The following is a 12,708-nucleotide window of genomic DNA, read 5'->3' as shown; positions in this document are numbered from 1 at the left end:
CGTCTAGGACACTATTGAAGTCCCCACCCAGCAGCCACGGAACCTCGCACCATCTCCCCAAAATGAGGGACAACTGGTCTAGAAACTGGCCTTGATCCACATTCAGAGCATACACACTTCCCAACAACACATTTCATCCCTTCAATTGGCCCCTCGCTAGCACATACCTGCCCTATTTGTCCGCAAGAACCTCCTCCATAACAAAGGGTGTCCCAGGGCGTATCCAGATAAGGGCTGCCCTGGCAAACAAGGAATAGTCTGTGGCATATATTTTGCCCCTCCATCTACGCTGTAACCGGGTAACCTCCAGTGCATCTAAATGTGTCTCCTGTAATAGTGCTATTTGCACATTGTGACGTTTTAAATAGGAATATACGGCATACCTGCGGGAAGGAGTGCGGAAACCCTTGACATTCCATGTGAGTATCATGTGACCCATGACGGATCTAAGGAAAGTATACAGTAGTAGATATTGGCCTCCCCAACACGTGGCACGATAATGGCTACTTTAGCATGTACAACATCTATTCCAGTGACCTCCTCACAGACACCTTTAACAGTATGGATACGAGAGGAAACAACTGAGGAAAGGAAGAACCTTATAGGGACAACCCTCAAAACATAAAGGCATCATCCAAACACCTCATTTAGCAACCGAGCCACATGCTCCGTTGGCCCCAAAGATATGGAAGAAAGAGGGGGTCGCATATCTATGCAGGGTGCATTCTCGTAGTCCCCACTAGTACAGTTAGTAATATATTGTTCTAGCTGGTATCCAGAGTTTAGGACAGCAATACCCCCAGGTCACAGAGACACAATGGACATAGCAGGCCGTCCTCATCCCAAAACATAGCACTGTATAATCATTGAAAACAATAGAGACCCCACAGCAGCTCAGATAACTAATGCCGTAATGCATTACCAAGACAATTATGTTCATACGATACCTTCCGCCGTCTGTGGTGTAATGCCCGGCATTCTCATAGATGCCTTGTCAGAAGAGCCCACTACCGAGGAACCCCCCTCCCTGATGAATGAAAGTCTCCACTTTATCCTCCGACGTCACTGCTTCTGTCATCCGTTCTGCAATGTGAACTACTTCTTGGGGATCTGATCCGGTCTAGTCTAAAGATTCGTCTTCTAGGTCATTGTCGCTGAAGTCCATTGCCGTCTGTCTCTCTAGGCCGTGTCACGGCAGTACCTGTAGGTCTAGGGCCAGAGTACAGACCCACTGTTTCCATGCAGTTCCAAACATCCTGAGGTGTGTCGAAAAACCTGGATTTCCCATCTGAGATAACACGGAGTTCGGCTGGAAATATCAGCGAGTAGGAAAGATTGAGCTGGCGAAGCATTTGACTGGCCTAAAAACCCCCCGCTGGTGCTGAACTTTCATAGTGTAGTCTGGGAAAAATAACACCTCAGCATTTTCATATTGGATACCGTCTAGCTTCTTTGTCTCACAAAGGATTACATCTCGATCTCTGAAGTGGAGGAGTTTGAAAATGAGTGGACGAGGGGGTGGCTTCCTGCCCAGGATGCAATGCACCTGCTCTATGGTAAAGAAGGGAGAGAATGTGTCATGCGGTAATAGAGCCCTGACCCATGTTTCCAAAAAGGCAACTGCATCTTGGCCTTCCGCAACTTCCAGCAATCCGAACAGTCGAACATTGTTCCACCTCGAGCGTCCCTCTGCATCTTCAATGCAGTCTTCAAGATATCGAATTAGAGCTTCATGGTTGTTTTGTTGTTTGTCTTGAAATTCCGTAGCTGGTTTCAGTTCAGAAACCTCCATTTCCATGGCTGTGACCCTTTCCTTTAAGTTCCGATGGTCTGCATGCAAAAAATTGATGTCTAGACAGCCACCTTGTCCAACTATGCTTCCTTAGAGGCACCGGAGCATTCGATGGCTTGTAAAATAACGTTCAATCAATCGTTCGGGGCTGCGCCACCCCCCACTGGGTTCAGTTGGTCAGTGTCACCAGTTCCCAGCACCTGCGAGGATGTTCGTGACCAAGCCCCCTTGGTGCGGCACATGTTTCTAGGTATCACCAGATACGTCTGTCTAATGCTTATGCTTTTTCGCAGGTGCTCCCCACAGCTCTCCTTAACTCAACACCAGAATATACCTCTTCAAATCACGTCGGCAGACCTCGCTTTGCTGTTATGATGCGTACCACAGATATGGCGCACCAGGAAGCCTCTTCGTATACTCCGCAACTGCCAGGGCACCATGCCACATGCCTTCTCCTCCGACGTCTACTGTCCTTCGTCGAAATGTAAGTTTAGCAGACAACTCCCAGTTACAATCCCCGCCCGGCACACCCTCTTCTTCGATGTCACGTGTTTGGGAAGACCCTCAAGACCTGGCTCTTCGGCTAAACAGATCTGCGGACCTCCCCCCTCAGCACCTTGAGACTCTCACGGGTTAGTAGCATGCTTGCAATTCCCTGATTGATTGATTAATTGGGTTGAGCCCTGCCAGTCCGCTCAACCAAAGCAATGCTCCCCGTACCTCTCAAAGTTCTTTACTTGTTCAAATGCTGGCCGCCATTTTAGATACTCTCAACATCAGGGCTTCCTCCCATTGTGCGCCTTGTTATTAGACTGTGTAACCCCCCCTGAGTTGCTCACCACCAGCCTGCCACACCTCACCGTCTTTTTAGGGGCCCCTTGAAGGGCTCACATCCGCACTGGGGGCTCCACACTGCTGTGCATATGGGCAGTACTTTTCCCCTCACTGCCACATCCCACGCGTGCACTCTGGCCTGAATGCCCTCCAAGCAGACCTCTTACTGCTTCCTCCCTGCCTATGGCCAGCTGCAGGTTCCTCTCCAGGGGACGCTACATAATCAACTCCTCTGATAAAATAGGGTGGTATCCACACTCAGCTACACCGCTATTCGCGTTCCGTGGGGGCCGCCCCTGCCTACCCCGACCCTTCACCACTGCTCCCTGGGGCCTCCTCACTTGCCTCGCCACAGAAATCGGGAACCTGCTCCTCCGTTCACTGCATCTCACTGCCCATCAGCAAGGGCACCCCTGTTGTGCTGCTGCAAGCCAGAATACAAAGGCCCAGCCACCGGTGCCTCACGCGGCCGAGCAGGGCCGCCGCACGACCGAGCACTGTGGGGGCTTCTCCTGTTTCCGCCGACACTCTACCACCATTACTAACAGGGGCCTCTTCATTTGCCGCACTTTCCGCACCACACTTGCCTCACCGCATATCGCGGGAACCGGCTCCTCCATTCGCCGCTGCACGCTGTTCGCCTGCGGGGTTCCTCGCGTGTTTTTGCTGCAAGCAGGAATTCAAGGCCCAGCCGCCGGCTCCCCATGTGACCGAGTAGGCCGCAATGGCGTATCCACACGCCTGTCCCACTACAGGTAACAGATGGGATGGCTCCCGGATCACGCGTCTGTCACTGCTTGCACCCGAGGGCACCTACGGTCCTTTCCCTGCTTTTGTGCTCCGCATCTTCAGGATGATGATGTTGGATTGTGGGGACCTACAGCGGAGCACTCTCAAAATGCGTCCGCCATGCTGTCCCTGCAAGCCACACCCCCCTGCCTTTCAATTTGATGTGGGGCCACGCCGCAAGGTGGCTTGCAGCTCTGCCCTACGCCGAATCCCCGTAAATGAGGCCTATAGTGCCTAAACTGGAAATTTTGGTGCCTTAAACAGTGCTGCTGTGGTGTCTCCGTTGATGGCCCATGATCCTCACTTAATTGGTGAGCATATCTGTATTTGGCATGAGTCTCCCACCAAGAGCTAGAGGGGACAACGTCACTGCCCTGATAGGTCATCCACCAAGGTCTAAGTGAGGGCATATCTAGAAGGCTGGTTTGTTTAAAAAACCCATTCAAGTAATTACTGCTTATGGTTATAAAGATGGAGCTGGGAGTGAGAGACACCACACCGACTTCTAAACGAGGTCTGCTCTTTTACAGTTTCAAAGGAAGCTCAACTGCCTTGTTCCGGCAAGTCAGAAACGTCCTGTGCACTTTGTCTTCTTCACTATCACTATGAAAAATCACTTCAGTGAATGACACTAGAGACCTATTTCTTATAATCCATGCGATCTCACCCAGAACGCTAATTACAGAGTACTATCACTTGAGGGGTTAATGTCTACCGTATTGCACTCTAGAGAAATGTTTTACAAATAAAAAAATAATAACAAACTCAATTGGGTGGCATTATTTTTGTGTCATCATTGCAGGTCGGAGGCTTTCTGAGTCTCATCGAGGGTTTCAGTTTTGACTGCTGCATTATGATGCAAAAGACAAATAATTGATGGACGAAATGCAGAACAAATCAAAACATTCCCCCAGTCAAGAGATCTGGGTCAAATCCATCATTCTTTTGCTCACCATGCCACCCCAGTTTAGACCTGGCCAAATGCAAATCAGTCTTGACCCTGTGCCTAATGGGAAAAGTCCAGCCTAAACTGCCAAGCCAGGTCCTCCCTGGACCGGAAACAAGCATCCTAGGACCAGTTTCGGGGTTTCTCCCCTCATCAGCCAGGATAGCTTGATTTCAGTGGCACAGTGAGCCCAAGACCCACGTCTGGGCATACCTGGCGCACTTAGGGCAAGAAAGAAAAAGACACACAATTGATGGATGGAATGCAGAACAAATCACAACATTCCCCCCGCAGTCAAGAGATCTGGGTTAAATCCATCATTCTTTTGCTCACCATGCCACCCCAGTTTAGATCTGGCCAAATGAAAATCAGTCTTGACCCTGTGCCTAATGGGAACAGTCCAGCCTGAACTGCCAAGCCAGGTCCTCCCTGGACCGGAAACAAGCATCCTACGACCGGTTTCGGGGTTTCTCCCCTCATCAGCCAGGATAGCTTGATTTCAGTGGCACAGTGAGCCCAAGACCCACGTCTTGGCATACCTGGCGCACTTAGGGCAAGAAAGAAAAAGACACACAATTGATGGACGGAATGCAGAACAAATCAAAACATTCCCCCCGCAGTCAACAGATCTGGGTTAAATCCATCATTCTTTTTAGCTCACCATGCCACCCAGTTTAGATCTGGCCATATGAGAATCAGTCTTGACCCTGTGCCTCACAGGAACAGTCCAGCCCGAAATGCCAAGCCAGGTCCTCCCTGGACCGGAAACAAGCATCCTAGGACTGGTCTCGGGGTTTCAACCCTCTTCAGCCAGGATAGCTTGGTTCCAGTGGCACAGTGACCCCAGGACCCACGTCTGGGCATACTTGGCGCATTTAGGGCGAGAAAGCAAAAGACACACAATTGATGGACGGAATGCAGAAAAAATCAAAACATTCCCCCCCCAGTCAAGAGATCTGGGTTAAATCCATCATTCTTTTGGTCACCATGCCACCCCAGTTTAGACCTGGCCATATGCAAATCAGTCTTGACCTTGTGCATCATGGGAACAGTACAGACCGAACTACCAAGCTAGGTCCTCCCTGGACCGGAAACAAGCATCCTGGGAGAGGTGTGGCGTCGCGGCCAGGGCGACTGAGGCTGGATCTGTGGATCACGGTTCGATCCCCGGCGCCGGCGGCAGATAAGCCCAGCACCATGTGACTCAGGGCAATAGCTTGCTTAATCTTCCCGACGGCCCCCAGCGCCTGGAGAACCTTATGGGTGATTGTTCGCGCTTTACAAATGTGGATTATTCTTATTATTATTGTCCTAGGGCCAGTTTCGGGGTTTCACCCCTCTTCTGCCAGGATAGCTTGATTCCAGTGGCACAGTGAGCCCAGGACCCACGTCTGGGCATACCTGGTGCACTTAGGGCAAGAAAGCAAAAGACACACAATTGATGGACAGCATGCAGAATAAATCATAACATTCCCTAGCAGTCAAGAGATCTGGGTTAAATCCATCATTCTTTTGCTCACCATGCCATCCCAGTTTATACCTAGCCATATGCAAATCAGTCTTGACCCTGTGCCTCATGGGAACAGTCCAGCCCGAACTGCCAAGTCAGGTCCTACCTGGACCGGAAACTAGCATACTAGGACCGGTTTCGGGGTGCACCCCTCTTCAGCCAGGATAGCTTGGTTCCAGTGGCACAGTGAGCCCAGGACCCACGTCTGGGCATACCTGACGCACTAAGGGCGAGAAAGCAAAAGAAACGCAATTGATGGACGGAATGCAGAAAAAATCAAAACATTGCCCCCCAGTCAAGAGATCTGGGTTAAATCCATCATTCTTTTGCTCACCATGCCACCCCAGTTTAGACCTGGCCATATGCAAATCAGTCTTGACCCTGTGCCTCATGGGAACAGTCCAGCCTGAACTGCCAAGCCAGGTCCTCCCTGGACCGGAACCAAGCATCCTAGGACCGGTTTTGGGGTTTTACCCCCCTTCAGCCAGGATAGCTTGATTCCAGTGACACAGTGAGCCCAGGATCCACATCTGGGCATACCTGGCGCACTTTGGGCGAGAAAGCAAAAGAAACACAATTGATGGACGGAATGCAGAACAAATCAAAACATTGCCCCCCGGTCAAAAGATCTGGGTTAAATCCATAATTCTTTTGCTCACCATGCCACCCCAGTTTAGACCTGGCCATATGCAAAACAGTCTTGTCCCCTGTGCCTCATGGGAACAGTCCAGCCCGAACTGCCAAGCCAGGTCCTCCCTGGACCGGAAACAAGCATCCTAGGAGGGGTTTCACCCCTCTTCAGCCAGGATAGCTTGATTCCAGTTACACAGTGAGCCCAGGACCCACATCTGGGCATACCTGGCGCACTTAGGGCAACAAAGCAAAAGAGACACAATTGATGGGCGGAATACAGAACAAATCAAACCCCTCCCCCAGTCAAGAGATTTGGGTTAAATCCATCATTCTTTTGCTCACCATGCCACCCCAGTTTAGACCTGGCCATATGCAAATCAGTCTTGACCTGTGCCTCATGAGAACAGTCCAGCCTGAACTGCCAAGCCAGGTTCTCCCTGGACCAGAAACAAGCATCCTAGGACCGGTTTCAGGGTTTCACCCCTATTCAGCCAGGATAGCTTGATTCCAGTGGCACAGTGAGCCCAGGACCCACGTCTGGGCATACCTGGCGCACTTAGGGCAAGAAAGCAAAAGACACACAATTGATGAACGGAATGCAGAGCATATCAAAACATTCCCCCACCAGTCAAGAGATCTGGGTTAAATCCATCATTATTTTACTCACCATGCCACCCCAGTTTAGACCTGACCATATGGAAATCAGTCTTGAGCCTGTGCCTCATGGGAACAGTCCAGTTCGAATCTCCAAGCCAGGTCCTCCCTGGACCGGAAACAAGCATTCTAGGATCGGTCAGGATAGCTTGATTCCAGTGGCACAGTGAGCCCATGATGAACAGATTTTCCCATTTCTCTATGGGAGCTTGTGCTATGGACTATTTAAGGCCACAGCACAAGCTCCCATAGAGAAATGGGAGTATACGACTGCACCATGTGCGGCTGCATTGTAATGCTGTGGTCAGGACCGCCAACCGGAGGTCAGTCGGTCCCGATTCCGCAATGGTGTCATCCGACATCGTAATAAGGCCCTAAATGTTTACGTCACCGGCTTCAGGTATGGCTCCAAATGACCAATCATGATAGCATTTAGGTGCAGCTAGGATTATAAATTGTGTCTGATAATTAAGTTTCTCCAAAAGCCCTTTTATTATTGTGATAACCCCAATTAATTCCTACTGTGAATCATGTTTATCTCTCATAATTATGGCTGTAACGTGCCAGTATGTCTTGGGTCCGAGTGCAAAGAAGTGGATGGCCCCCCTAGCTGGTGTTTGAATATAAAATACAGCAATAATCAAGGCTCGGTGTGCCTCTCAGGCTTTGAGTCCCAGTGCACTGCACCTGCTGCACCAAAACAAGCTACACCCCTGAATTGTGGGGGACTAAATGAATAGCTGCATTGTTGGAACTGTTTCTAACGCATCATAAAAAAAAAGCATATTCTGGGATTTTAATTTTTAAATGGTTGCAAGATTTTATAATAAAATATAAATGTAAAATACTTTCTGTTAATCCCATAGCTAAGCATGTCTTTTATATAACAACAGGAGAATCCACTGTTTGATTAAGCATTGCAATGTACTGTTCCTTGCCCCTCATCCTTGAAAGAATTCTCTTGTCCATGGTGCAGTAGCATTACAATTGCCTCTTCATCCTAGAAGTTACCGTCCATAAGCAGTCTTAGCAACACTCTACTCAAGTATAAGAGTGAAAGGCAGACTACGAATCCTCCACTCGACCAATGTAACTAACATGCTTGGTACGTTTGCAAGCCAAATAGCCTCTATCAATAGTTTTCTGAGATTTGGATCAGCAAAGGTTGTGGCCAAAAGGAACACCATGTGCTTCCTTTGGGAATGTGAGGTACCCTATAAAGAGGGGATAAATCCATGAGACTTTTAAAGTTTTGTTTGAGGGTACCAAGGAGAGACTCACATTCACGTACATGATGGGAAGTAGGTGTCAAGGGCTGGATGTGGTTAGTCTTTCTGCGTATGGTTCTTTGTCTGTCCAAGGTAGGGACAATTCTTTTGTGAAGCCACAATGCCATTCCACTACTATTGTACATGTGAAAGACAGGTGTCTTCAGGAAGTGATGTAGTACTCTTGAAGAAAAGCCAGTGGCAAAAACCTCCAGTAAAAATGGAAATGTGAGTCACAAAGTTGAGGAGTGGAGAAGTTCCTTCAACTGAAGCTTCTTTCTGGAGTAATGATTCTGGTCAGCAAAGCTGCAAGAACATGAACAATCACAGAAAGAACAAAAATAGGGACAACAATAGAGTTTTGGGGGTACTGAACCCACCAAAAATACTACTACTGGATTGCGACACAACGGCAAGGAAAAGGTCCTCAAACAGTAAGCTAGCAGGAAAAGGAAACAACAAAATGATCACATGGCAACTTATATATTGAAATGGGGCAAGGAGCGCAAGAAAATAACTCCTCCATATTAGAGTTATTTAGAGACCCCTTAAAGGGCTTCTACAAGTCTTCAGACAAGTGATAGACTTCCTCTTCCAGGAAGGCAATGGAGTTGCTGGTGAGCCTGTCACACCCTGCTGCACTACCCAGCAGCAAAAAGTTCCAGAATGAAATCTGAAAGGAGAAGCCGTCACCAAAGGAAGCTAACATCTGAGGCAGATGAGAATATGCAGCAGCCTCAGGATTGTCCTGGCAAGGAAGGCCAAGCAGAGCCCTCTGCCTGCTGCCGCTACCTGCCAGTCACCTATCAACCATGGCAACCCTGTGGAAGGCACCAGCCTGCAGCCACGCCGATTGGCTGCAGGGTCAAAAGAAGTGCGGGTTTGTTGTGGTAATGGAGAGTATCAAGTAAACTAAGCAAGGGCCTTGAAAACATTGTCTTCGTTGACTTTGTGAGGTCTATCGATAGTTTTCTTAGGGATCTGAACTGTTGGGAGTCTCGGATTCTTTATGTTCTTTATGAGGTTCAAGTCAATAGAAGAATATTGGATGATCTTATGACTAACAACTAGGAAGCGATGGATGGTGTCGCTCTATTGTTTGTGTATGTATTTGTTTTAACATGAGGAGAAGGCTATAGTCAGAGTATGGGGGTGTTAGTGATATGCAGAGATATGGTAATGTATGGAATGTAGGGATAAGGTTCAAGGCAGATCCAATGGTTTATTTGCTCCACATTGAAGGCAGACATGGGTCTCGCACCTAGTGACCAAACCATTCCTTGTTTGTGATATTTTTATTTTAAACCAGAGGAGTGGCAGGGTCACTTGCGCAAACTCATTAAATATTTCCTCTTTGTACATAAAACACTTTTTGTATTCGGTGCTCAAAGGAAGAGGGCTGCCACTATTGCCCACAAATATGGACCAGGAACATCCAGTCCCGAAACAGTTCAATACGATTTCCTGAGCACCAACAAGTATATCAAATGAAGTATGTCCAATTCTTCTTATTTCCAATGCGATTTATTTCATAAAAAAATCTTCTGCTTCACAGATTCTCGTCTCCAGATATATCCAACACGTGTTTCATCAGAAAAACTATGTTCTTACATCACTGAATTCATCAGGGCTATAAGTAAATAAACCAAAAAATCTATGATCCTATTCATAAATCTCATCATTCCTTCACCAAACACCCTGGTGAATATGTGTCCTAAAATAAGTATTGGAGTTTTTCAGATCACATGTGCATATCCAAAAGAGGGAAATCGCAACTGCAAATTAAAAGCCAAGTGCCTTTTACAGAGAAGATATTCTATACAAAAAAGAACCACCTTTGTGGATATAGAATCAAACATTTCTGTAAGAAGAAGTTGACTTGTGAAAGGAAATAATTGTTATCCTTGTGCAAACCAAATATTTTAAACTGTGTATTATACTATTAGACACCTGTGCAACCCAAAGAGTAACTCGCACTCTATTCACATATTGATGATCGGGCTCACCTTCTTAGTTCAAGGCTAAACATCAAATCTTCGAATCTTTCCTGAGTAACAAAAATACAGGTTGAATATCAGTGTGAAATCCCACACAAATTCTTCAAGTAGTATTCCACTCCAATATTTTAGACAAAGTCCTCACCTCAATTCTCTTCTGCCTTCTTTTCCAATGGAGAGGACCAAACCACGTAATGTTCAGCCTATAGGTAATAAATATTTATTAAAACACTAGCCAGCTTTTTGGAAATCTAAAGTTATCTTAATTATTGCTTTCCGTGAAATTTGTTCATCAAATTGAACTCTCATAAGTAAATTTAGACAAGTCGCTATTCCTTTATCACACAATTATACAGGTCACCGCTGTACCTGTAGAGTATAACAGTGTGCTTAAAAATTCTTTCGATACTGTAAGCCATGTCATATTCATAAATATCTCTCAGACTATGTCCTCAGCGTTCAGAATCACTACGTACCTCCAAATTTATATATTTCTAACTGTGTTACACAACAGCCCATCAGACGCGATCACAAACATCTATACATACCTCTTCGAACGGAGAGTGCTCCATACATAGTTCCGGATGGCATGGTAAACAAGGGCCATCTTAGTACTCCTTTAAATAGGGAGTAGTAACAATGAACTGTGCCTCACTATACGGAAACTTAATCTCTATCCCACTGCTATTCTAACACATCAATTCCCTGTTTGAGTCTATAATATCTCTCAGATTTTTAACGGTCAGCCGACTTGAACTTTTCTCATATAAAGTAAATGTGTACCATAACTAACTTGCTCAATATGGCCGCCATCAGCTTCTCCCTACCCGAATTTGCCTGAAATATTTTTTTTTTAGAGATCTCTCATCTAAAGTGAATGGCGCCTCCTGTTATACTCGTATCCATAATAATTGATGAGTAATCAAATCCAGTATATTATATGTTATTCCCTAATCCAATCATATACTACAATTTAATTGAACAATATAAATCACGTGACAATTTGCCATAAAAAACGGTTTGTTTCCATACTAAACTTACACAGTATGGCCACCATCGGCTTCATGTGTGCATAGTTACCGTAAAATTGACATGACACCTTTCGAGTCTGTCTCATGTGTTACAAAAAATATATATATAAATGATCAGAATTCGGTGGCGTGTATTACCGAAATCACCAGCGAATAGTGTTAGATCCTAATTACATAGGATGTGTATAAAATATTCATGACGATTCCTAAACTATTGGTTACATTAATAATCATACATGACAACGCTTGCTAAATTATCTTTTAGCAAGTATGTCAAAATAGAAAAAAAAGGCCAGATATATTTGTATTACTCATCAATAAAGCAAAATTACATATTTTTTAAAATTCCCTAACAAGGTGAGCTCAACCATCAAGACATCCAGTGTCTTTTCACAAAACAAGCATTCAACAGAGAACATATGTAATTGTTTACAAAGCAAGATTCCATTATTATTCACTAATAGTTACATTATATTCTTGATAATAGAACACAATAAGTACATCTATGTTGCATTATTTTAGAGACGATACTCCTGTTTTTGAATGTCCTTTATACATGTAACTAATTCAGTTCTTATTTCGTGTTTCACAATCTTTACAAAAAACTGCATCTCATGAATGTAACCATTTTAACCACATTCCACAATCACAGGCTTAGAAGATACTGTTTGTCAATATTAGACCCTCATTCTACAGATATAAACGTCACAGTCCCAATCATTATCGCAAACATGGGAGATATTACTTATCGATATTTGACACTTATTCCACAGTTTTAAAAGTCACAGTGTCAATCATAAAAAATACTGCATTTCATGATCGATATTAAGCCTCTGTTTACCGCTTTCAAGGTCATGATCCATCGTGCTTCACTCTGGCTTAACATGAGTTCTCTATTACCCCATCTGGGATTGTTCGATATCATTTGGAGCCCATGAAAACAAAATTGCAGATGTCTCCCTTGTGCCGTGGTTTCGCACATATGCTGTGCAATCGGCTATCTCATGTCTCGCTGTTTCCTTTACATATAAGTACATATACTACATATGTATGACACGCGATGTGATTTTTATGGCAATTTGGACTGTATATATAGCTATTACGGTTGTGAAATCCTCTCTTGAACCTTATCCCTTCCTTCAAATTGTAAATCTAAAATAATTGCTTTAAACTTGATTTTGAACTGAGCTGTCGCGTGCCAGAATGTTGCCCCAAGCCTATCTGTTCACGCAGTCAAATACTAGCATAACATAA

The 12,708-nt window shown here is 45.6% G+C and overlaps 1 protein-coding gene across 1 annotated transcript in view; it reads right to left on the bottom strand.

The window, feature by feature from the left end:
* Positions 1 to 11,154, bottom strand: part of LOC146789443 (uncharacterized) — a 122,230-nt gene extending 111,076 nt beyond the window's left edge. The window contains exons 1-2 of the mRNA XM_085631100.1: positions 10,972 to 11,154; positions 10,569 to 10,626 (exon numbers count right to left, since the gene is read on the bottom strand). Coding sequence (XP_085487226.1) covers positions 10,569 to 10,626; positions 10,972 to 11,030 — 117 coding nt within the window. The 5' untranslated portion in view covers positions 11,031 to 11,154. The remainder of the gene's footprint in view (positions 1 to 10,568; positions 10,627 to 10,971) is intronic.
* Between the last annotated feature and the right edge of the window lie 1,554 nt (positions 11,155 to 12,708).

This window comes from Triturus cristatus, chromosome 10 (genome assembly GCF_964204655.1).
Source record: "Triturus cristatus chromosome 10, aTriCri1.1, whole genome shotgun sequence".
NCBI lineage: Eukaryota > Metazoa > Chordata > Amphibia > Caudata > Salamandridae > Triturus > Triturus cristatus.
Note: the sequence above shows the minus strand (reverse complement) of the source record. Positions and strands in the feature narration are given on the sequence as shown.